A 21996-nucleotide genomic window follows, 5' to 3' on the forward strand; every position below is an offset into this window, starting at 1 on the left:
TGACCTTTTGCCACGTCTCACTTTTTTAAGAGCTCTCGAAATGTAAAATAACTTTGGTCAAAAATGATCTGCAATTATCCGGTTCTATTAAAGCTTGTTGTCTTATCAGCGCTTTCCGTTCGAGGCTCCCGTCTCCCCAGTCACTGCTGTGCAGGTGTGAACACGTCACATCAGTTCATTCATTCATAACTGGGGCGTAAGCAAAAATTGACGCCCAATTTGTGTTTCGCACGAAACAAGAGCAGTGTGCAGCAATTTGTGTTTTGTGGTCTGATGGTGTACCTGAACGCAGCCCTACGAGGACGAATATACACTTTTGATGAAGACGTGAAGACAGCGGTGCATTTGTGTCTCGCAGCTCAGACTAAAACATTTTTAATGAGGGAATACAAAAGCTTGTTGACAGATGGACAAAATGTATTGTAAAGCAAGGAGATTATGTTAAAAACCTAAACACGTATTTGTCTTTTCCAAAATAAATCCTCTTTTTTTGTGAACTATTTGTACATTAGACTCAATATGGAAGGAACATTCTGGCTATTTCCTAGTTCCTTTTTTGATATATTACTTGAATGTATCTAACGGTGTAACAGATTAGATCCAAATCTAAATGACTTTAAATGAATAAATTACTCAAGTGCTTTCAAATGACAAGAACAAATGTATACCAGTAAGAATGACGTATTCAAAAAAAACATTTTATATATATATATATATATATATATATATATACACACATTTCCTATCATGATTAATCAAAAAGGCATTAAACCTCAGATCAGCAGTTTCTGATGAACATTAATCCAAAGCTCTTGTCCTGTATCTGAATGACTTTATGCACCGAGCTGCTGACTGGAGAACCTCATCAATGTTTATACTGTATTGTGTATGTATGTGCTTTTAATGTCACTATATGAATTGATGTTTCCTTTATTTCTTTGTAAAAATGTAAATGTTTACGAGCAATGATTCAAGTACAGAACAGAAGCAGCGACAGGAACATGTCCCAGCATTTAGTTTTAAAAAGACTGCAATGAGGGAAAGCTTCATTCAGTCATGGTGAGAAAACAAAAACACACCTGCCAGAATTCACAGTCACTCGAGCGAAGCGAACAGATTTTCTCCCTCTAAAATAATTTAAAGCATCTATTTGATACAGATACAAAAATATACAGAGTAGTGCTATGAAATCCATTCCATCCTCTCAGCTGAACAGTTTTCTCACACACACGTGAGCATGTGTGAACAGTGTGTGTGTCCTGTAAACCTGAGTTTTCGAAACGTTTACAGTCCTGTATGGTTGTGTGTTTGTGCTCTCTTTAATGCTGAATGTAAAGCTTAAGATGAACCTGTCAAGAGTGTTAATTACACACTCACGCAAACACAGAAACAGGCGGCCTCCTGTTCTCTCTCAGGACTCCGTCAACATCTACATAATTTAGGGATTTTAATTAGGACACGTATATTTAAAGATAAAGTAATTTAAGAAAAAAAGAAAGAAGTCCTCCGATATCCCTTTTTTTGTGCCCAATTTCGATGGCGACACTAAAAACTGGGCTACAACACAGAACCGCTTAGTCAGGGGCTGGGGTCGGGATTATCACGACACACTAAAAGATTGACCGCCATCTTTAAAAAATGGACTCAATATGCAAAGGGCAGCTCAAATGCCTTCTAGTACTGATAGAGCCAGGAGAACTGCTCGCCAAGCCATGTTGAAGTTCGCTATAATTTTTGTTGTGAGCGCCACTAGCATTGCTGGGCAAGAACAGACATACACAGACGAATAAACACGTATAGAGAAGTACACAGACATACAGTATACAGTGAGGTAATGACGTGTCTCTTGAACCCGTGGAAAAACTAAGCCAGTTGTTAGGAGGTTCAACTACTTGAACTAGCACTAGCACCAGACATGAACTAGCACCTTCACTTTGGTGGAAAAGAAGCTCGATTTGTCTGAAATCACACAGAGCTCATATATTGAAGCTGATATAAAGGCTTTGATTATGAACATGTATATCTAATTTACATACACATTACACTGAGTTTTTTAATCTTGCAACATATTTAAGGACAGTGCATTTTACTGGTGTTAAATTTTTTTTTAAAAGGATGTTATAGTTTAAAAGCTTTAAATACAATTCTTGAAAAAAATATACAGATTTTTGTGTAATTTTATGTAAATTAGGTTAAACATGAATCATCCAGTATTCTAAGAATTCTTCAGTTTCAGCGATCAGAGTCGTCTCTCGAGCTCGCATTCATGACTGCAAAGACCAAAAAACTAATTGTACTGTTGGACCGGTAATGAGGAACCCACATGTTCTGCTTAAAATACAAGTAAAATATAACCTTTTCTCAGATCTTTAAAAACTTTGTAATTCTCAGGTGCTATTCCTTTTAGTTAATTTGCATAAAATTTACAAACACATATTTTAATGTTTGTATAAGAGGTTTTATTTTTTTTTAAACCCATAAATAAAAATCTAATCTTGCTAGTAATCTTGCCAAATTCCAAGCATTTCTTTGGCAAAAACATTTAACACACAAAGTGTACTGTGTACGTAATCATAAGCATTATCTTATATGCAAATCAAATTCAAATCCTTTCTATCAGCTTCTACGCTCCCATAAGACTCGCGCTCAGCCAATCAAAGTCGAGCTTTTCCCTAAGGTTTTTATTCATTTGTTTTTGTATTTGTTATTGTTTATATTTCCATATATTGAATGATAAGTAAAGAAATTTACACAATGTATGATTTTTGTTCTTAGACAAAAATAAAATCAGGTTTGAAACTCTATTAGATCCATAACAACTTTATGATTTGGAGTGTTTTCTTTTTCTCTGAGAAATAGCTTTTTGTCAGAGCTTTTTGATATTTGTTTATATTTGATGCCATTTCATAACACATAACATACAACAGCCCACAGTCTTTTTAATAATACAATAATATTGTTCTCTATCAGCTTTATAAAAAGAATATTACAGTATATTACAAGTTCATACGCATTTCTGAGTCTCTTGTTTCCCAAAAAATAAAAAATAAACAAAACACTAGTCAGCAGAATGTTCTGGACGCTGTTGTAAAAGCCAAAGGTTTTATTTTATTATCTGCTTCAGAGGCAGATGAGGAAGATTTGAATCGTCCACCAGGGGGCGTCAGCGTCCAGGCTTGTCCTATAGTTGAGGGGTAGACGGGTGGCAGGTTGGGCGTCGACTGTGCGTCAGGCTGTGCATCGGACGGGACCGTCTGCTAGCGCCAGGCATGAGGTCTGTGGTTGGTTGGTTGTTGTGGTGGGCGGAGCTTCAGAGCGCAGTGGAGGTCACTTTCTTTACCCCTCGGCGCTGAGCGAGAATCGAGCAGCCCACAGGTTCCAGTATGGGGGGAACGTTCCTGTTCAAGGCGGAGTACGTGGCAGCCATGGCGCCCTGTCCGAGCACAGACACTCGTTTAGGAGACGTGAGATGACAAAACAACAAGGTGTATTTTGTATCGTCTAATAAATCGCTCATGGATTCTGGAATTTAATTGGTTGGGAAGTGACAAATCTAATCGCTATGGTGTATGAGGAATAAGATTTACGTTTTATTCCTCTAACTCTATTTATTGCACTGTGCCTTCCCTTAAATCTTGTTCATTTGTTCCACATGCTGTATATTAAACACTATTATTTATCCTGTCAGGATACAGCCAGGCTGCCTTTAGGCCCACTCTGGATTATAAATGATCACATGATTTACATTATTGATTATATTACATATCCAAACATATTAGTGATTTTGAATTCTATTGAAACTCTTATTCCTGAAAGCACTAATACATTCCAGCAGCTCAATCCAATTCAATCTAATCAGCGTCTCTGCCTCCCGTACAGAAATATTAAGTGCGTGTGTCCTGTAGTGTACCTTGACCAAATGAGGAGCGTCTTGTCTGTTGAGCTGGTATTTGGGTAGCTGGTCTTTGAGGACGATCCACGGGTGCCTGAGCACTTGTGCTGCTGTTAGTCTCTGGTGAGGGTCTACATGAAGCATTTTAGATACCAGATCCTGTAGAAAACAAGAACGTGTTTAGGGAACTATAGTAGAACCATTAAAATCATTTTTTTTGTAGGCAAGAAATAAAAACATCTTTAGTCTTTCTGAATCTGCACTGACTCTCTCCATCCTTTAAATGTACCTTGGCCTCGGGTGAGACAGAATTCCAGTACCCGCCGGTAAGAGAGAACTTCCCACTACCGATCCTTGCCAGAATCTCCTCCGGCGTGTCCTCGGGTCCGTTGGCGAACGGGGTGAACCTGTAAAAGCCCGATCTGTTTAAAAACCTGAAACCACACCAGCACCTGTTTGTTAACGGGACGTTCATATTTACCCCGTCAGCATCGTGTAGAGGAGGACACCCAGACTCCAGATATCACACGCAGCATCGTAACCCTGCTTCTTCAGCACCTACGGGACACACAAACCGTGCACTTCTACTGTAATCTGCAACACATGCAAAGACCTCATTTGTACTTGAAAATGAAGGGAAGGCAGCAAAATGTACCTCTGGTGCTACGAAGTTAGCGGTGTAGCACGGCGTCATCAGCAGCCCGTTTTCTGCTCTGAGCTGCTTGGCAAAGCCGAAGTCACAGATCCGGATGGACTCGGGGTTCCCGGATTCGTCTACGTAGAGAATGTTGCTCGGCTTAAGGTCCCTGTGGACCACCTGAGAACACGGAACAGGAAAGACACATGAAGGGACATGATGGAGGTGATTGTTTTTCAGCACGCACAACAAGATTTGGAAGGCTGATACATTTGTAGAAGCTACAGTATGTAAAGTGAGTTAAGGACTGCTGGTGGTGGCTCGTGTTTTTGCCTGTGGAGTAACACTAAAAGTAACACTGGGAATGATGAGGAATGATGGGGCATATGGAATTATATTAAATGATTGGGAATGATGTTGAGGTGTTGGGAATAATACGGAATTATATAAGATACTGGGGAATAATATGTAATGATGAGGATACGGCGAATAATATAGAACGAAGGGTGATATTTGGGAATAATATGGAACAATGGAGGCTACTAGGAAATATTATGGAACAATGAGGATACTGGGGAATACTATGCAATGATTGGGGATTCTGGGGAATACTATGGAATGATGAAGGATATTTGGGAATAATATGGAATCATGGGAGGCTGAAAATATTGAATGATTGGGAATGATTTGGGGGCATAATGGGGATGTTATGATGGTGTGATAAGGCATACTAATGATAATGATAACTGGAAATGATGGGACATGATATCGAGTTATGGGGCTTTTGGCACAAAACCTTTATGGTAAATACTGAAAGATGAGGAGGGGATGTGGGGGGTAATGTATAATGATGGGGGGTAATGTATAATGATGGGGGGTGATGTATCGTGATATGGGGGGGTGATGTATCGTGATATGGGAGGGTGATGTATCGTGATATGGGGGGGTGATGTATCGTGATATGGGGGGGTGATGTATCGTGATATGGGGGGGTGATGTATCATGATGGGGGGGTGATGTATCATGTTGGGCGGGTGATGTATAATTATAGGGATGTAAATAAATACCCCTTGCGCATGGAGGTACTCCACAGTCTTGGTGATGGTGTAGAGCACGGCACTGGCCTCCCTCTCAGAGAAGAACTTCTGTCTGAGGATCTTATCTAACAGCTCCCCTCCTTTAAGCAGCTCCGTCACCAGGAAGACCGATCGTCCATCATCATACACCTGCACAACAGGGAGCACTTTTACCACAGCGCCACACGGGTGTCTGGATATTTTATAATTACTCGAAGTATGGCCCATCATCTACCTCCACATATAAACTAAAACTTTTTTCCTTTATTAACATTTACATCATCGCATTAATCTAGCAAAACACAGCTTATACCTGACGATTTAACGAACCATGACACGCGACTTGATTTAACCGAATAGCAAAAATCATTTGCATGGCTCTGAATGATTTCACATCCATATAAATGTCAGAACTTATCGAATAGATTTGGTTATAAATATTCTCTAAAGATGGGAACAGGCTCACATTACACTGCTTAGTCATTTAACTGGATATAAATAATGTTAGCTTCGAGGGATCACGTGTCACCCGTATAAGTACAGAGCATTAACTCCGCCTGAATGCAATGCTACAGTAAAACGCTGAAGTGCACTCTACACACTCACATCCTTTAAAGTGATGATGTTGGGATGCTGGCCGTAGCGTAAGAGGATTTCCACCTCATCCGTCGGATCCCTTTTGGCTTTATTGATGATCTGAAAGAAAAAAGAAAAAAAAAAGGATGCCCAAGGACACAAGGTTATGACGTTTAATATGACAGTTATAAAGGATTCAAGCAGCAGAACCAAGGCGGTCACCTTGACGGCGTACTCCATGGCCGTGCTCTTCTGAATGCAGCGCTTGCAAATGGAGTACGAGCCGACGCCGATGTCCTCCTTCACCTCGTACGAGTCGCTGAACTGAGACGTGTTCCTGTGAAGCTGCTGCGTTTGGGGACAAAAAAAAAAAAAAAAAAGAGGATGTGAGACTCGTCCGGCCTGTCAGCCTCCAGCTCAGATGTGAGACCAATGTAAACTATGTTAAAATAAACATCATCATCAGCGAGCTATTTGGAGAGGGAAAATTTTGAAAATATTTTCCTTGGCGTCAAAATTATTGGCACCCTTAACGGAAAAAATGAGGCGCAAGGAAGATTTACCGTAACGACGCAAGCGTTTAGATTTTAGTCTGCAACATTTGTGGATCATGCTGGGTATTTCATTTTTTTTTTCACATTCACATGAGTGCACTTTTCCTTTTAAACGGTCCTGTTAAAATTATTGGCACCCCCCCGCCCAAAAAAAAAAAAAAAAAAAGGACCTGTGTATAATAAGATGATATAATATTCCATCCTGTATGATACGACTGGAGACATTTATAGACGATCCTGTAAACCGCCTTACATCATATTCCTGGTTTCACACTGAGGGTTTTTGGGTCACTTTTCTACCCTGGCCACAAATCTAAAACCGGACGATTTTTCCGAAATGGTAAAAAAAAAAAAAAAAAAAAGGCCACTTGGCCCAGTTTGGGTGATTTCTAATATGACTATAATCTGCTTTGATCATCTCTTGTAGCTGATCTACCAATAGTTTCGATGTGGTGGCTATCTTAGTTACTTTATCTTAGTTCACTTCCTGTCACATGACCGGTTGAGCGGGTAATTTCATAACTAACCCTGTTCTTGATAAAGTGATCAGTGAGTGTTATGTCATACATTCATGTTATCCATTACCTTAGAGAGTGCAAATAATTCTAGCATGGTGGTTCTTCAAATCCACAACAAAATAAGAAGTCGTGTGTGTGTGTGTGTGTGTGTGTGTGTGTGCGTGTGTGTGCGTTCACCTGCACTATAGAGCTCATGTTACTCTGCAATGGCTGCGTTTCCTCCTCTGTGCTGATGGCCACAAAGCTGAAACCTCTGAAGAGCTGATGAGCGTTAGCGCTAGGGGGTACACCTGGTGAGTCTACACACACACACACACGCACACGCGCACACACACACGCACGCACACGCACACACACGCACGCAGAGGATGGTCAACATCCTGTTGACTTCCCCCTAAACTTATTTAAAGATTTATGAGTAATTCAGTAAACATCCTTTCTCTACTTATTATCTATTTCTCTAGAAGACCGTTACACATTCCCAAAGTAGCTTATTACTCACGCGGGACACAGGGTTAAGCGGCAGCTCTGTTTCCGTACCTTTGGGAGTTTTAGCTGTGAATTCTGGGTCGAAGTAAAACGTGTCGTCTGGCCTCCCAGAAGCAGGTTTGAAAGGAGGGTGGATCTCTCTCCTAAATAATTTCTGGTAATTAAAAAAAAAGATTCGGATGAAATACCAGTGTGAAAATCATGACATTTGCAGCACATCACTGTGGAATTCTCAAATCAAAAGCAGCTGATTGCATCTGTTTACAGACGGAGGAATAACACACTTCAGCCCATGCTGTTACAGGAACATAATCGACATTGTGTGTCCTTTCTCACTCAAAAGCACAAGCAGACACTGACTCACTCACACACAAACACACTTACGTTCCAGTCAATAGAAGCGTAAAATTGGTGTCTCTTGATTTCCTCGACTCCGTCTGGACCTGCACCTGTACAAACATCACTCAACAGCTGTGGCTCTGTTTCAGTCATCAATACAAATGTAAACCATTTCACAATGCAGTGCTGAAGGGGAAAACATTACACTGTGTGTGTCTTGGTGGTGTCGGACTTACCGAGCCGGTTGGAGGGGTTCCGTTTAAACAGGTTTCGGAGGAGACTCTGAGCCTCCATGCTGAGGAACTGAGGCATGCCCAGCTTCGCCCTACAGCGGGAGAGACGGCGAAACATCAGGAAGATTAAAGGAGTCGATTATAATATTAAATCAAAGCTAACAACGCGTCGCTTCAAACACAAGAACACTGTTAATGTGCTTAAGGATGAGATGGGTGGATCAGGATTAACAAAGGAAGCATGATGAAGGAGTTAAATAGATGAGATTGATTAATAGATAAAGGAATAGAAGGGATTGTGTGGATGAATAGATGGGATGGGATGAGATGACTGATTAGTGAACGGGAAAGATAAATGGATAAATGTAAGGATGAACAAACGAACTGGATGGATGGATGAAGATGATGGATGTTATGCGACATGATAGATGAATAAAGAGAATGGAAAGCTAAGAAATAAGTTGCAAGAATAAATGAAAGAAGATGGAAGGATAGAGGTGAGATGTGATGGGACTGGATGGATTAATGGACAGAAAGATGGATGGATGAATGGAGAGCAAATTAGCTGCATGGATAAATTTGATGGAATGGAAAGACAGAGGTGACGGTTGTGACGAGATAGATGAATGGATGGATGGATAATTGTGATGGGATAGAAAGATGTGATAGGACCAGATAGATGGATGGATAAATAAATTAATTAATGGATGGATGTCGAATTTACTTAGTTGTGTGGGGAGGGAAGAAGGATGGAGTTGACAGATGTGATGGAACTGAATGGGGGGAGATGGATGGATGAATGGATGGATAGCTAATAAATAAGCTGCATGGATGAATTTGATGAGATGGAAAGACAGGTGACAGCTATGATGGGATAGACAATGGATGGATGGATAATTGCGATGGGATGGAAAGATGTGATAGGACCAGGTGGATGGATGAATGAATTAATGGATGAATCAATGTGAATAATGTAGTAGTAGATATCATGGGACATGGATGGATGGATGGATGGATGGATGTCTAATAAATGAGCTGTGTAAATAAAACAGAAGGGAAGAAAAGGTGGATAGAGGTGGAACATGTGATAGGACTGAATAGGTTGATGGATGCAGTAGATGCTATAGATAGATAAATGGATAGGGGTGACATGATGGGACCAGACAGATGGATGGATGGATTGAGTGTATGGGCTAGATAAAGCCATGAATTAATGCATGACATGAACAGACAACCAGACTGGCAGACAGATGGACAGACAGATAGATCAAAGATAGAAGATTAGTTTAAGAGCGAAATGGAATAAAGATGAAATGGATGCCTGGAGAATAGACAGGTCTGTTAAATAGATGAGATGGCCGGATCTTAAGAATGGACAGACTAATGAAGAAGCGGATGGAGGGGATGGATGTGAGGGAACGAGATCACGGCTACACGTCTGGGTTTGGCTTTACTGCAGCTGGTGGAACATTGACAACTCGTCTGTTATAAACCCGTACTGATTAGCAGCACTGCGTGTAGAAATGTGTGAGAAATCGTTAACGCTCCAAAGCTGCCGAGAGAAAAATATCTCGAGCGCTGGTTCTCGGGTTCTACTGACAATCATTAACACTGGGGGTGGAGTGTGAGAAAGGAAACGAAACGCGCACTGGAGGATGAAACAAATCAAAGATGAGATATCTTAATTGGACTAGTGGGAGATCATCGAGACATTGAGATCTAGAGACAAGATAGCCACGAATCTCCACAGCTAAGCTCTAAAAATCTGGTGGAAAGCCTTCACAGAAGAAAACAAGCACACATACATGTGATGTGGATAAATCAGATGAGATGGAAGGATAGAGGTGATAGATGAGATGGGACTGTATGGATTAATGGATGCAAGTCATCCTATGAGACCTAATGGATGGATGGATGGATGGATGGATGGATGGATGGATAATGAATAAGCTAAGGTGATGGGATGGAAGGACAGAGGTGATAGCTGTAATGGCACAGGAGGATGGATGGGTAGGTAGAATCGTAGCTAATGACTGAGCTGCATTGATAAATGCGATGGGATGGAAAGATGTGACCAGATGGATGGATGAACAGATATCCAGTGAATGAGCTACATGACCTAATGACATGGGAAGAAAGGCTAGAGGTGGCAGATGTGATGGGAATGGATGGATGGATAAATGTAGATGATGGATGGAATAGATGTTATGGAACATGATGGATTGATGGAGAAGATGGATAGCTAATAAATAGGCTACATGTGATGGGATGACAGATGTGATGGATGGATAATGGATGGATGGATGGAGAGATAAATGTAGATGGATGCAACAGATATTATGGAACATGATTGATGGATTGATGAGCTGCATGAACAAATGAGATGGGAAAGAAGGAAAGCGGTGACAAATGTGATGTGATTGTACGGGTGGATGGATAATGGATGCATATGATGGATGCAATAGATTTTATGGGACAGGATGGACAGATGGATGGATGGATGGATGGATGATAGATAGATAGAATAAATAGTTACTGAAACAAGGTGTTCAACAAGCACACAAACACGTGATGGTCAGATGTATAGGTATACACACACACACAGAAACAATGTGTCTCAACAACATCAACATCAACAATACATGACTCAATTTGTAATGTACTATCTGCATTCCACTTAAGCTTCTCTAGCTTTCCTTCCTCGCCACTCCATTCATTCTGCTCCTACAGCTCATCACAGGCTTCTACCCCGGCCTGGGGCACTTCAGTAAAATCCAGTACTAACGGCATTACTCGGGGTGATCCCCTGTCCAGCCATTTGTGTTTACAGAAGCTGAAGTGTTAGAGTTAGCGCGCTGGATCTGGAGTATGACCACATCCTCCATTAGTGGCTTTAAGATTCTTTTAGATCAGATAAACAACTTTCTTTCACGTGTAAATTCCAGCTGGCATTTTACGCAATCTAAGTATATTAAAAGAAAAGAAAAAAAAAGGAAAAAGCACAATGACAATTTTCTCTCTCGTCCAATCAGGTTGCAAGTTGCATAACACAGAGGATAAGCTGTCCCTCATTAGCGAGCTGATATCGTGACATGTTGAACTGAAAATATTTCTCTGCCTACATTCCAGTGAGCTGATGCATCACATTTTGGCACGTTCTCCAGGACGCGATGTGACGCCCCGCTTTAACCGACACTGCACACTGTCAAGCTGCCATGACTTCCGTTTGACATGTAATCTAAAGAGCAAGCTGTGCTAAGTGCTAAGGGCATGGTTACGGTTACAGGGTGGAAATCTTAAAGCTTGCTCGATCTGGGATTGGAACAAGATGCAGGCTGATTTTTTTCCCCCACTCACTTCAGGATCATGGTCATGGTCTCTTTGCGGTCCTTGCCTTGGAAGGGGAGCGTCCCGGTCAGCATCTCGAACTGCGGACAGAAAACATTCGCATCGTGTACCAAACGCACAATAATGTGATAATGAATGGAACGGTGGAGACGGTCGAGGAAGCCGTGACACTCACCATGAGGACGCCGTACGACCACCAGTCGGCGCTGTGGGTGTGTCCCCGCCGGTTCACCACCTCAGGAGCCATGTACTCCACCGTCCCGCAGAACGAGTAGGCTTTGTTCTCGTGATCGATTGACTCCTTGCTGAGGCCGAAGTCTGAAAAAGGCACAGCAAGACGGACGAGCTGAGACTTGGATACGCAACGATATGGAAATTGTTAAGATCTGGTTTGAAAAGGTAGAATTCTTATAACCGTTCTGATTGTTATGTCGCGTTTAAAAAGCGATAGTACTGTGATAATGCTCTATATCGACAAAAGCAGTTGGGCAACCCTGTTAATTATTGAATTCAGGTTTCAATCAATTAATCAGACCCCTTCACCCCAGTGATCTTAATGCTTCAGCATACAGTACCAAGACATTTTGGACAATGCTATTCTTCTAACTTTGTGGCAACAGTTTGGGAAGGCCCTTTTTTTATTCCAACATGGCTGTGCTTCAGTGCACAAAGCAAGAGCTATAAAGTGTGGGGATGAACTTAAATGGTCCTAACATGGAGCCCTGACCTAAAAACCCCATCGAGCACCTTTGGGATGAACTGGAACCGAGATGGCGAGCTGGGACTTCTCATCCAACACCAGTGGCTAATCTCATAAACGCTCTGCAGCATGAATTCCAACACAAACACTTAAAATCTTGTTCACAGTCTTCCAAGAAGAGTAGAAGCTGGTCTAATCATTTTCAAATAACAACCGCATACACATTAGAAAAACTCTGAACTCCTAATACATGTATATATCATGCTATGCAGTCCAAGAAATTAGCCCCGCCCCCGACTCAAATTCTTCAGCCCCGCCCCTTTAAAGGCAGCTTGTAACCCGTGTGTAGTTAGTTAGTCTGAAAGTTTGCGTTTGGTTTGTGTCAGGAAAGCGAAATAAACTTAGCGATCTGAAATTCCCCACCTGTCAGCTTGATGTGTCCCTCCTCGTCCAGCAGGATGCTGAAATCACACAAACATTCATCTTGTTATTCAATTCAATTTAATTTTATTTATATAGCGCTCGTCATTGTTGCAAAGCAGCGTTACACAAATCAAAAGAAGATTATAATTTGTTATTGCTTATCAAGAGATAAAAACTTCACCACCACACACACACACCGGCTTGATTTCCTCCAACAAAGTTAAAAGGATATACATTTGTTGCTAAAATGCTAAAACACTAACAAGGCATATTACGCAAATGTCAGACTGCATCATGACAGACACAATGCGTGTATAATGAGGGCTCGAGCTTGAACATTCAGCGAGTGAAACGCCTGATCCTCGAAAAGCGACGTCGCCAACTTGAGCTGAACTGTACACACAATCATCCACCAACACCACTTGCACATTATAGGAACTTATCACATTCCCCATACAGTCCTGACCTCGCTACAAGTCATTTCCGCAGGTTTAGGTCATTAAAGGAGTTCCTGAGAGGCCAGTGAATCAGACAGGCAGTCAATTATGGTTCTGGTGAACTGAGAAAACTTTTGAAGTTCATGTTATCCAAGCCCTATAATACTCATTGCAGGTGCATTAGTGTAGCAGGGGATTACATCGAGAACTAAACAGAGTTTTTATAACTCTCATAACTGTGTTCTGTTATTCTGCACAATCAAAAGTCCCGCTTTGATCTGAACGCCCCTTAAACCATTTGATCAAATGCGAAAGCAGCTCACAAGGTTTTTTTGTTGTTAGTTTAACAAATATTTCAAGCAGAAAATACGAGTCGAGATGAAAGGACCGGCATGTGTGGGTGCTGCTTCATATCTGATTCTGGTGTACGATTTACAACACAAATCTGTTGTTATTTACTTCTCTGGTTTGAGGTCCCGGTAGATGATTCCCAGCCCGTGCAGGTGATCCAGAGCCAAAGCCAGCTCGGCCAGGTAAAACTTCACGTCCTCCTCTGTGAACATGACCTAAGGAAGCAGCATGGAGAGCTCGTTATGTGTGAAGAGAGAAAAAAGCCTTGAGAAATAATAATAATAAAAAAGTCCTTTGTCTTTACCTCTTTGGACAGACGAGTGAACAGGTCTCCTCCTCTCAGAAAGTCGAGAATCAGATACAGTTTTCCCTCTGTCTGGAATGCTGGTGATGAATTCATTAAAAAAAAAAAAAAAAAAAAGAACGAAGGAGAGAAAATTAGACGTTTAATAAGAAGTTCATGAGACCGAGCCGTGAGACAGAATGAGAGACATTAATCACGAGACTCACCGTAGTGCAGCTTTACAATGAACGGGTGATTCACCTCCACTAGGATGTCTCGCTCCATCTTAGTCCTGACACGATCACGTACTAAGGGGGACAAAACAAAACACACACACAGCTGAGCTTCGCCCAAAAATCACCTCTAAATATCTGCACACCCTCCTAGATCTTTTGCTTTCTGGCAATCGCAGAATAACACAGATGGCACCGCATGACTAATTAATTAAAGGGGAGAAAAGAACATGCAGAGCAGAGCGAGAGAAACGGAGAACCGACGTTCCTCTCGAAGAATGCTCGATGTAAACCATGTCAGCAGAGACTAGAGAATGATGTTTGTCTGATTTGTCTCAAGCGGTTTAATTTCTTACAGGATATAAACTCTTAAAAACTACTAAAGGTATCTAATAAACATTAAAATGCTGCACAAAATGTCTTTTTGATTGTTTAAATGCCATCTCATCAGATTAAAGTCATGTGATTATTTCCCCAGGCAATCTTCTGCTCCACACTCCAGTCCATTAGATGGCAGTATTGCACCAATCGCACAAAAGAGAAGAAGAAGCAGCGATACGATTGCAGAATGCAAGTATTTGGCGGAGGATGGAAGAGGTTTTTTTTCTGTAAAAGCTGTGAGGATTTAACGTTATACCCGAGTTTACCAGAGTATTCGAAAAGTGCGAACTGACTCAAAAACCCAATGATTCAATAAATCAATTCTGCTGACAAAGTTACATAATTGATTCAAAGTTTTTAAGGTCCAGGACTTGAGTACTTTAACATCGGGAGTGGGAAAAAAAAAAAATCAAAACATGGACATCAGCCTCATTTAAACAGATTAATGGAATGCAAATTTTAATGTCAAGTTTACTTCCTTAATTATAAAGAAACCTGCGCAAACCAACCTCAGCTTTCCTTCAAGCTTGTACTTGCTCAGAAGATCTCTAAAGACCACACACCTGATATCTTCACTTCAGCTTGACCAGTAGAGGTTTTTGGGAGGAATAAAGAAATCTATTCGTTTTTTTTCATGTGGAAATTCATACATCGTCTCACTGACTCCAACATCTTTGTGTTATTATTATATTTCATTTATAAGTTTGCATTTGAGCTGGTAAAATGTTGCAGTTCCTCGATGATCCTGCAGGTGGTGTGCTCTAAACTATTCACTGGAGCGAGTTATTTGCTAATTAGTTTAGAATTAGCGTTACGAATCGACACCTGGGTATCGTGATGATATCGTATCAGCTGGTCCCTGGAGATTCCCGTCCTTACTGACCAGAACGTCAGTGAGTTCGCAACCTTCCAAGACCTGAACGTCATAAACGTTTCACGATTCATGATGGAGAAATGTTCAGTTTGTTATTAATAGTAGTAGCAGCAAGGTTTTTATTCCCACTTTTTCATGTTCTTAAAAGTCTTTCTGATCAATCCCGCAGATATTTTTGCTCGAACTTAACAAGGTTTCCTAATGAACCTTTTTATTTATAAAAATGAGTCATTTAAACCACGGCTCAACCACGGAGTCATTACTACAGTATTAACGGCTCCTCACTGAGCGAGTGTAAGTCTCCTCTCGTAGCTGTACAGTATGATGACATAAGACTGCTGTCCTCAGACTGTATCCAAGGAATGGGACAAACCCTGGGAGACGTGTCACACAAGTTTTCTAAACAGCGGCTCTGAAGCTCAAATCAGGGACGCCACCTAAATCCTGGGTAATCCATAATAAATGGGCGTACTTACCTCAGGTATCACTACTAAGTTACTTTCTATTTGATCGCACTCCTACTTCTTATCCGTACCCTAAATTTCTTGTGGCGAGTTAAACGACAGTGATTCCCGTTAGCTGGTTAGGTAAAGTAATGCACAGCAAGTCAGCTAGCGGTTTGACGCCTGCCATGCTGCTGTCACTCAAATCAGTGGTAAAGTGCCCGCCCCATCTTTCGGAGATCGTTAGTTCGATACCTACTCGTTTGGTGATGCTGTAACCTTTCGCAGCCGGGGGCCTGGAGAGAGCTGATTGGCCGAGCTCTCTCAGAGGGGAGGGATCGGAGACACTTAGCGCTCTCACATCAATCATGTCTCTAGAGCTAATCACATGCGTCTGTGAGCTAACGCAAGCAGAAGGGTCGGTTAGCGATAGAGCAGTTCGAAATTATGCGTTCGGTTTGAGTCGGAGGTATGTGATAGTCTTCGGCTCTCATTAAATGATAGTAGTAGCCTTAAATATGGGAGCCCACTAGTGATGGGGGGAATTGGATACAACTGAATTAGGGAGAAAATCACGAAAAAAAAATTTGGATCCTGGTGATCATTTGAGGAATTGCATGTTTCAGCTTCATTTTTTAGAACCAGGGGTTTTTATAATGTTTAGAATTGTATTTTTAAACCAGAGACAAACCAGTTTTCCGCAATCATACATCATGTAGTTTGAAATAATCCACTTCTGCATCACTACTGTTAGTGTTAACGAAACTACAACGGACGCAGGGACTAAACACACCAGCTCGAAGGCGCTGAACATGACCGCAGTCTTCTCTAAAAGCTTAGAAACCCCCGTTTTCCTCTTAGTGCTGTAACACTTAATGTATAAACGTGGACGGAACAAAGACATCGATTTTCCTTCAGACACCAGGTGGAGCTTCCTGCTGAAGTGCCGCGACCGAGTTCTCCCACTTGAGCAGCGACAATAGCGGAGCACTTGGCACGACACGAAAATTAATCTGAAAGGACCTCTTCAAAGTGAAAGAGATTTTTTTTTTTTAGATATATACACAGTGATTACATGTTGAACTGACCTTCTTTATTCAGCATCATGACTCACACACACACACACACACTCAAAACATCCTGTCAAAGACAAAAAACAAACCCCACACACACAAACACTATTTACGTCGTCGACCACAGGGCAGGAGCCGAAACCATGGGAACTAGAGGTTGGTTTTACACAAACACTCGAGGCTGCTTCCTCTTTTCCACTCACATTCACTCACACACACACACACACATACACACACACACACACACACAGGCCATTCTTCTGCGCTGTGTAAAAGTGTCCTACCTTTCAGCGTCGCTTTTTTGAGCACCTTCATGGCGTAAAGCTGTCCTGCATCCGGCCCGGTGATCTTCTTCACCAGGAAAACCTGTGCAGGTGATAAAGAGACACGTGAGACGCAGGGTCAGGGCTCGATGAAACAAAAGAGCTCGTGAAACGGTTTCCATGGCGACCGGAGATTAAAAGACTTCCAGGACTAATTGTCTTCAGGAAGATGAGAATAATTCTTCTCCGCTCTGGCATGATGTCCAGCTTCCTTCCTTTTCTCCTCATCGCACTGATAACTGCCTGTGTGTAAGTGCATGTGGAAGAGCGACACAAATACACACTGACACACACACACACGTGCAATGTTCCACTGACCTTCCCGAAGGAGCCCTGACCCAGGACCTTGCGCAGCTCGAACTGCTGGGGGTCGGCTTTCTCAGAGCCCTCTTTAACATGATGCGTGATGCTGATCTCCTTCACCGGCACATCGTCCTGACACACACACACACACACACACACACACACACACACACACACACAGTAATTGAGTTAGACAATTAAAATGACTCACTGTTATTTACAAACAAACATCCAAACAAACTCGATCCCCCCCCCCCCCCCCACTTTCTGATGTCATCAGCGTGCGCCTCAGACTCCGCCCACTCCTGAGCCGTGTATAAAATCTCCACCGGGTTAATAACAGGACCTCTGGCTCTTTTATCAGTTCAGTTCACCCACAAAAGACGAATCTCTTGGTCTCAAAAAAAGCTTGTTATTGTCCAAATCGCACAACCGTCCCTTTAAACCATGTGATGTCATCAGCATGTGTCTCAGACTCCTCCCTCTCTTGATCAGCTTATAAATTCTTTCCAAACCTCTGATAAAAATTAAGTACTTTTTTTCTTAAACCACTGTCAATTAATCAACTCTACCCATGTGATGTCATTAGTGTGTTTGCTGACTCCGCCCACTCCAAAGCTGATAAAATTTTTTTTTTTTTTTTCTTTGTCACTTAAGTACACTCGATTCAGAAACAACTCTTTTAGATCCCAAAAGCCTAATTTTTTATCCGCTCCTTTTACTCATATGATGTCATTAATGTGTAAGACTGACTCCGCCCACTCCAAAGATGCTGAATAATCACTTTCAGGCTAGTAAAGGTAATTCAGATCCTCAAAAATCTCTTTCACAACAGTGATTATAATTCCTGCTTCTTTTTTTTTTTGTAAAATACTGAGTCGTATCATTTGATTTAGTTCACCTTCAATAAGAGCGGACTCACAAATCATTTCTTTCAACTATGTGATGTCACCAGTGTGTACTTGTGACTCCGCCCCTTCGGTAGACGACTTAGAAATCCTTTAACAGTTAATTACACTTTTTTCTTTTTAATGAATCGGATTATTTGATTCAATTTACTTGTACGATTCAACTCCGCCTCCTGATCAACTCCATTTGTTAGTTGTGTTTATTTTTAATTTACGTGTTAAACTGTTTTGCAAAATCTTGCTCAAACTTGTAAATAACAGGGTTAAAAAAAAAGTGAATTAACAATCAGCATCCATTATTCAGCAGTGTGTGTGTGTGTGTGTGTGTGTGTGTTTCATTATGAAGATTTTCACGATGCAGTGAAGATTCAAACGCACGACTTAACGTTCATGTTCATGGATGCGTTACAGTTATGCAACAAATCACACAAAAAAATACAACCGCTCAGATATTCGAGCCAGCTCTCAGCGTACACTTCTATAAAATTACACAAACAATCCTCCATCTGTATTCGCAGGTAGCTAAAGTTAGCTAACAATTTAAAAAATCATTTCTCGAGTTGAAGTCTTAAATACTTGGCATCCGCGGGCCTAAAAATAGATTTTCGTATTCCGGTATTAACAACAACAACGTTGTCTCCAGGAATCCTGAAACACTGGACGCTACGATAACGCGTGAAGGTTTTGTACAGTTATGAAACGAGGACTCCAAGTGGTTGCTATGGCAACACACCACGCAAAGTAAGTTTAATGGACACTACGCTACACTCAATTACTATGTTGCTTCTTAAGTAACTGGAAAAAAAAGATCCAAACAATATTTCGCATAAAAAACTTTTCATACAATAAATGCAAAAGTAACCGATATTTAACTTCTAGTGCATAAAGCACTAATTTATTTAAACTAAAAAAAATTGTAAATAAAAAAAAACGTTAGAAACTACATGTAATAAAATAATGTTTTCTGAAAAACCCTACTCGTTCTTGAAACAAGATTTTGGATCGTTTTTAAATTGAATCAAAATCTGTACAAATGCACCCCATTTTTCCAAATCACATGACTGACCTTTTATCTCAGCACTACGACTGATCAATATTTCAGCGCTAGTCGGTTACAAAGTCAGATAAATCCCCGGATAAATCCCTGATCTAATACACGGTGCGAAGCCTGAGCCGTACAGCAGCTGAGCTTCTCTCAGAACATGACACATCCGGCCAAGTTGTGCTAAAATAAATCTGGAGGCTGCGCGCTCTCGGGCTCGCTGACACAGCCTAGCCTCGGCGCACGCTCAGACTCAGAAATCAAAAACGCGCGGAGCGATGCGAGGAGCCGAACAAACCTCAACCCCTGAGTCTCACCCACGTCCCGCGCGCATCACGCCTCTGCCTCGCTCCAGCGCACGTACTCCTGGAGCCGATGCGCCTCCCCGGACCATGTAGGAGAGGTCAAGGGGTCGCCTGTAGGGCCTAGCGGTTTGGTATGGGGAAAAAAAATGAAATAAAAACAGAAACAAAATAAATAAATGGGCTTTGCACATAGCCCACGTGATGGACGGCTTCCTACATGGTTGCCATGACACTGTTCCCAGTCCTCCGCTAGTGGGTGTGAAGCAGAGTGACTAAAAACCTGGCGCTCAGGCTCTCGTTTACTCTCCCTCTCTCTTTCCACTTTCCGCACTCCTCTCCCAAAAGTGCGCGATGATGTCATCGATGCCTAAGCCAGCAATGTTCTGGATTATTCTTTATCTGGACATCAACAGGACGAACACGAGTGCGGAGGTTTTACCGAAAGAATAATAATAATAATTTTTTTAAAAACACCAGCATGTGGGCACCAGCTGAGAGACAGTAAAAATAGGAGCACAGAGCATCAACCTACGTTCGATACGAACCCGGATTCTTCCTCTCTCAGTACCTGGGAGCCCCATTGAGAGTCCGGTGGAGTGGAGGCCAGCGTTCGCTCCATGGTGCCGCCGGAGCCGCCGCTTCGCCTGGATCCCTTCAGCCGTGATGGCATGGTGCCACGCGGAAAAGGGTTTTATCGGGTCCAGATGGACCCACCACATTGCCGGAGATCATACCGGAGATCTCGGATTGTGAGAAGCTCCTGCGCGGATTCAGAGATGATGATTTCTCTGTCTCTCTTCACTTTTGACAAAAGAAGTCCAACTAGGTGTCCGGAGATCCAAAAAAAAAAAAAAAAAAAAGCAGAAAGGTGTGCAGCAGCAGGAGCAGCTTCTGATTCCACTTCGCAACTTCAACTTCACAGAGCACAAATATCGGAGCAATCAAGGGAGGAGTGAGAACGTGAGCGAACGAGGGAGGGAAGGGAAGAGAGAGAGAGAGAGAGAGACCATAGACGATAAGCAACCCGCCTCCGGTATTGCCATCTTCATCTCCACCGCCCTCACCGCCGCCCTCGCCGCCTACGAGAGCGTAATTCACGCCTCATCTTGATGGTGCCAGGAATGGAATCTAACGCCTCGCTTTGGAGGGGAACGTTTTGACACTTGCTGATAGATGAGCTCAAGTTAAGTACAGACTTTTTAATTTTTTAATGATATTTTGGCTTTGTTAACATTGATAATAACGTTAATAAACCTCGTCATTTTGAAACCCGTTCTTTAGCGGCGCGCTACGCTTTCAGGCTCGCGTCCAAACAAACCTCGAGCGCGCAGGAAACGGTGTTTAAGTCATCAGGTCGCAATTAAACCTCCTGTCTGTTTGAGGGGGCGTCGCGCACAGAAATGTGATTTTTTTTTTGTCCGAGTGTGCGCATGCGCGTTCGTCTTTGTGGTGATATTTCGGTGGCGTGTGACTCAGCCCGCAGATGGTGACGATGCAGGAAGTTCACGTCCCACCTCTTAATCACAGGATTTAAAGACACCTGTGCGCACACTTGGCAATGGAGCTCTCGCTGCTCGCCGTGTGGTCTGACTCGACAGGATCGCTCCTGCTTTAAAGAATCTTAGGGTGTTTTTTTTTACGGTCTTATACACGTGTGCTGCTTCTTTGATGTTATACCCACAGCGCTTTAACATGACCATCGTTTAGGAACCGTCGTTTCTGCGAAGTTCCACATTGTTAATATGACGCAAAGAAGGCGGAGTCTAGAAGACATCAGGATTGTTTCTTTGTCGGCGTCTGAGAAAGGTTTAGACAAGAATTTCCCAGCTTCAACAGAAAAAAAAAAAAAACGACACCAAATTCCTACTCGGAAACCGCGGACAATCAAAGCGACGTCAAATCAACATGGCTGCTCATGACATTAGTAAACAGAGTAGCACTTGCGATGATTTTTATTTTCTAACACATTACAAGAAATTATTTCCGGGTTTCTGACTTTCAATTCAATATTGCCGAACAATAGCGTTAATTTTAATATTCCGCTAATAACGGGATTGAATTTTTTGGGAAAAGATAAAGGCGTTCTCAAAGTTGAAGAAAAATACCTCGTCTCCTCAGATTAAACGCTTCATATCAGAAAGAACAGCTTTTGCGTATGTAAAAAAAAAAAAAAAGAAGATATTCCGGGTGTCGGAATGGTGAAGTGTTAAATTATATCCCGATTTATTGGTTTGCGCGTGAAAACACACATCTCA

General features: G+C 41.9%; 1 protein-coding gene across 5 annotated transcripts in view; it reads right to left on the minus strand.

The window, feature by feature from the left end:
* Positions 1-2934: 2934 nt before the first annotated feature.
* Positions 2935-21996, minus strand: part of rps6ka3b (ribosomal protein S6 kinase, polypeptide 3b) — a 45841-nt gene continuing 26779 nt past the window's right edge. For 3 of the 5 annotated variants that reach the window (XM_053487552.1, XM_053487554.1, XM_053487550.1), the window contains 20 exons: positions 17502-17618; positions 17145-17226; positions 14084-14164; positions 13878-13957; positions 13682-13788; positions 12786-12823; positions 11838-11980; positions 11672-11742; positions 8318-8406; positions 8127-8191; positions 7794-7896; positions 7431-7552; positions 6404-6529; positions 6212-6301; positions 5597-5755; positions 4548-4709; positions 4374-4450; positions 4182-4299; positions 3911-4051; positions 2935-3433 (listed from right to left, as the gene is read on the minus strand). In XM_053487552.1, coding sequence (XP_053343527.1) covers positions 3311-3433; positions 3911-4051; positions 4182-4299; positions 4374-4450; positions 4548-4709; positions 5597-5755; positions 6212-6301; positions 6404-6529; positions 7431-7552; positions 7794-7896; positions 8127-8191; positions 8318-8406; positions 11672-11742; positions 11838-11980; positions 12786-12823; positions 13682-13788; positions 13878-13957; positions 14084-14164; positions 17145-17226; positions 17502-17618 — 2094 coding nt within the window. In that variant the 3' untranslated portion in view covers positions 2935-3310. Of the gene's footprint in view, positions 3434-3910; positions 4052-4181; positions 4300-4373; positions 4451-4547; positions 4710-5596; positions 5756-6211; positions 6302-6403; positions 6530-7430; positions 7553-7793; positions 7897-8126; positions 8192-8317; positions 8407-11671; positions 11743-11837; positions 11981-12785; positions 12824-13681; positions 13789-13877; positions 13958-14083; positions 14165-17144; positions 17227-17501; positions 17619-20309; positions 20538-21996 lie in introns of those variants that run through there. The other 2 variants (XM_053487553.1, XM_053487551.1) reach the window with 2 other exon arrangements.

This window comes from Clarias gariepinus, chromosome 26 (genome assembly GCF_024256425.1).
Source record: "Clarias gariepinus isolate MV-2021 ecotype Netherlands chromosome 26, CGAR_prim_01v2, whole genome shotgun sequence".
Lineage (NCBI taxonomy): Eukaryota > Metazoa > Chordata > Actinopteri > Siluriformes > Clariidae > Clarias > Clarias gariepinus.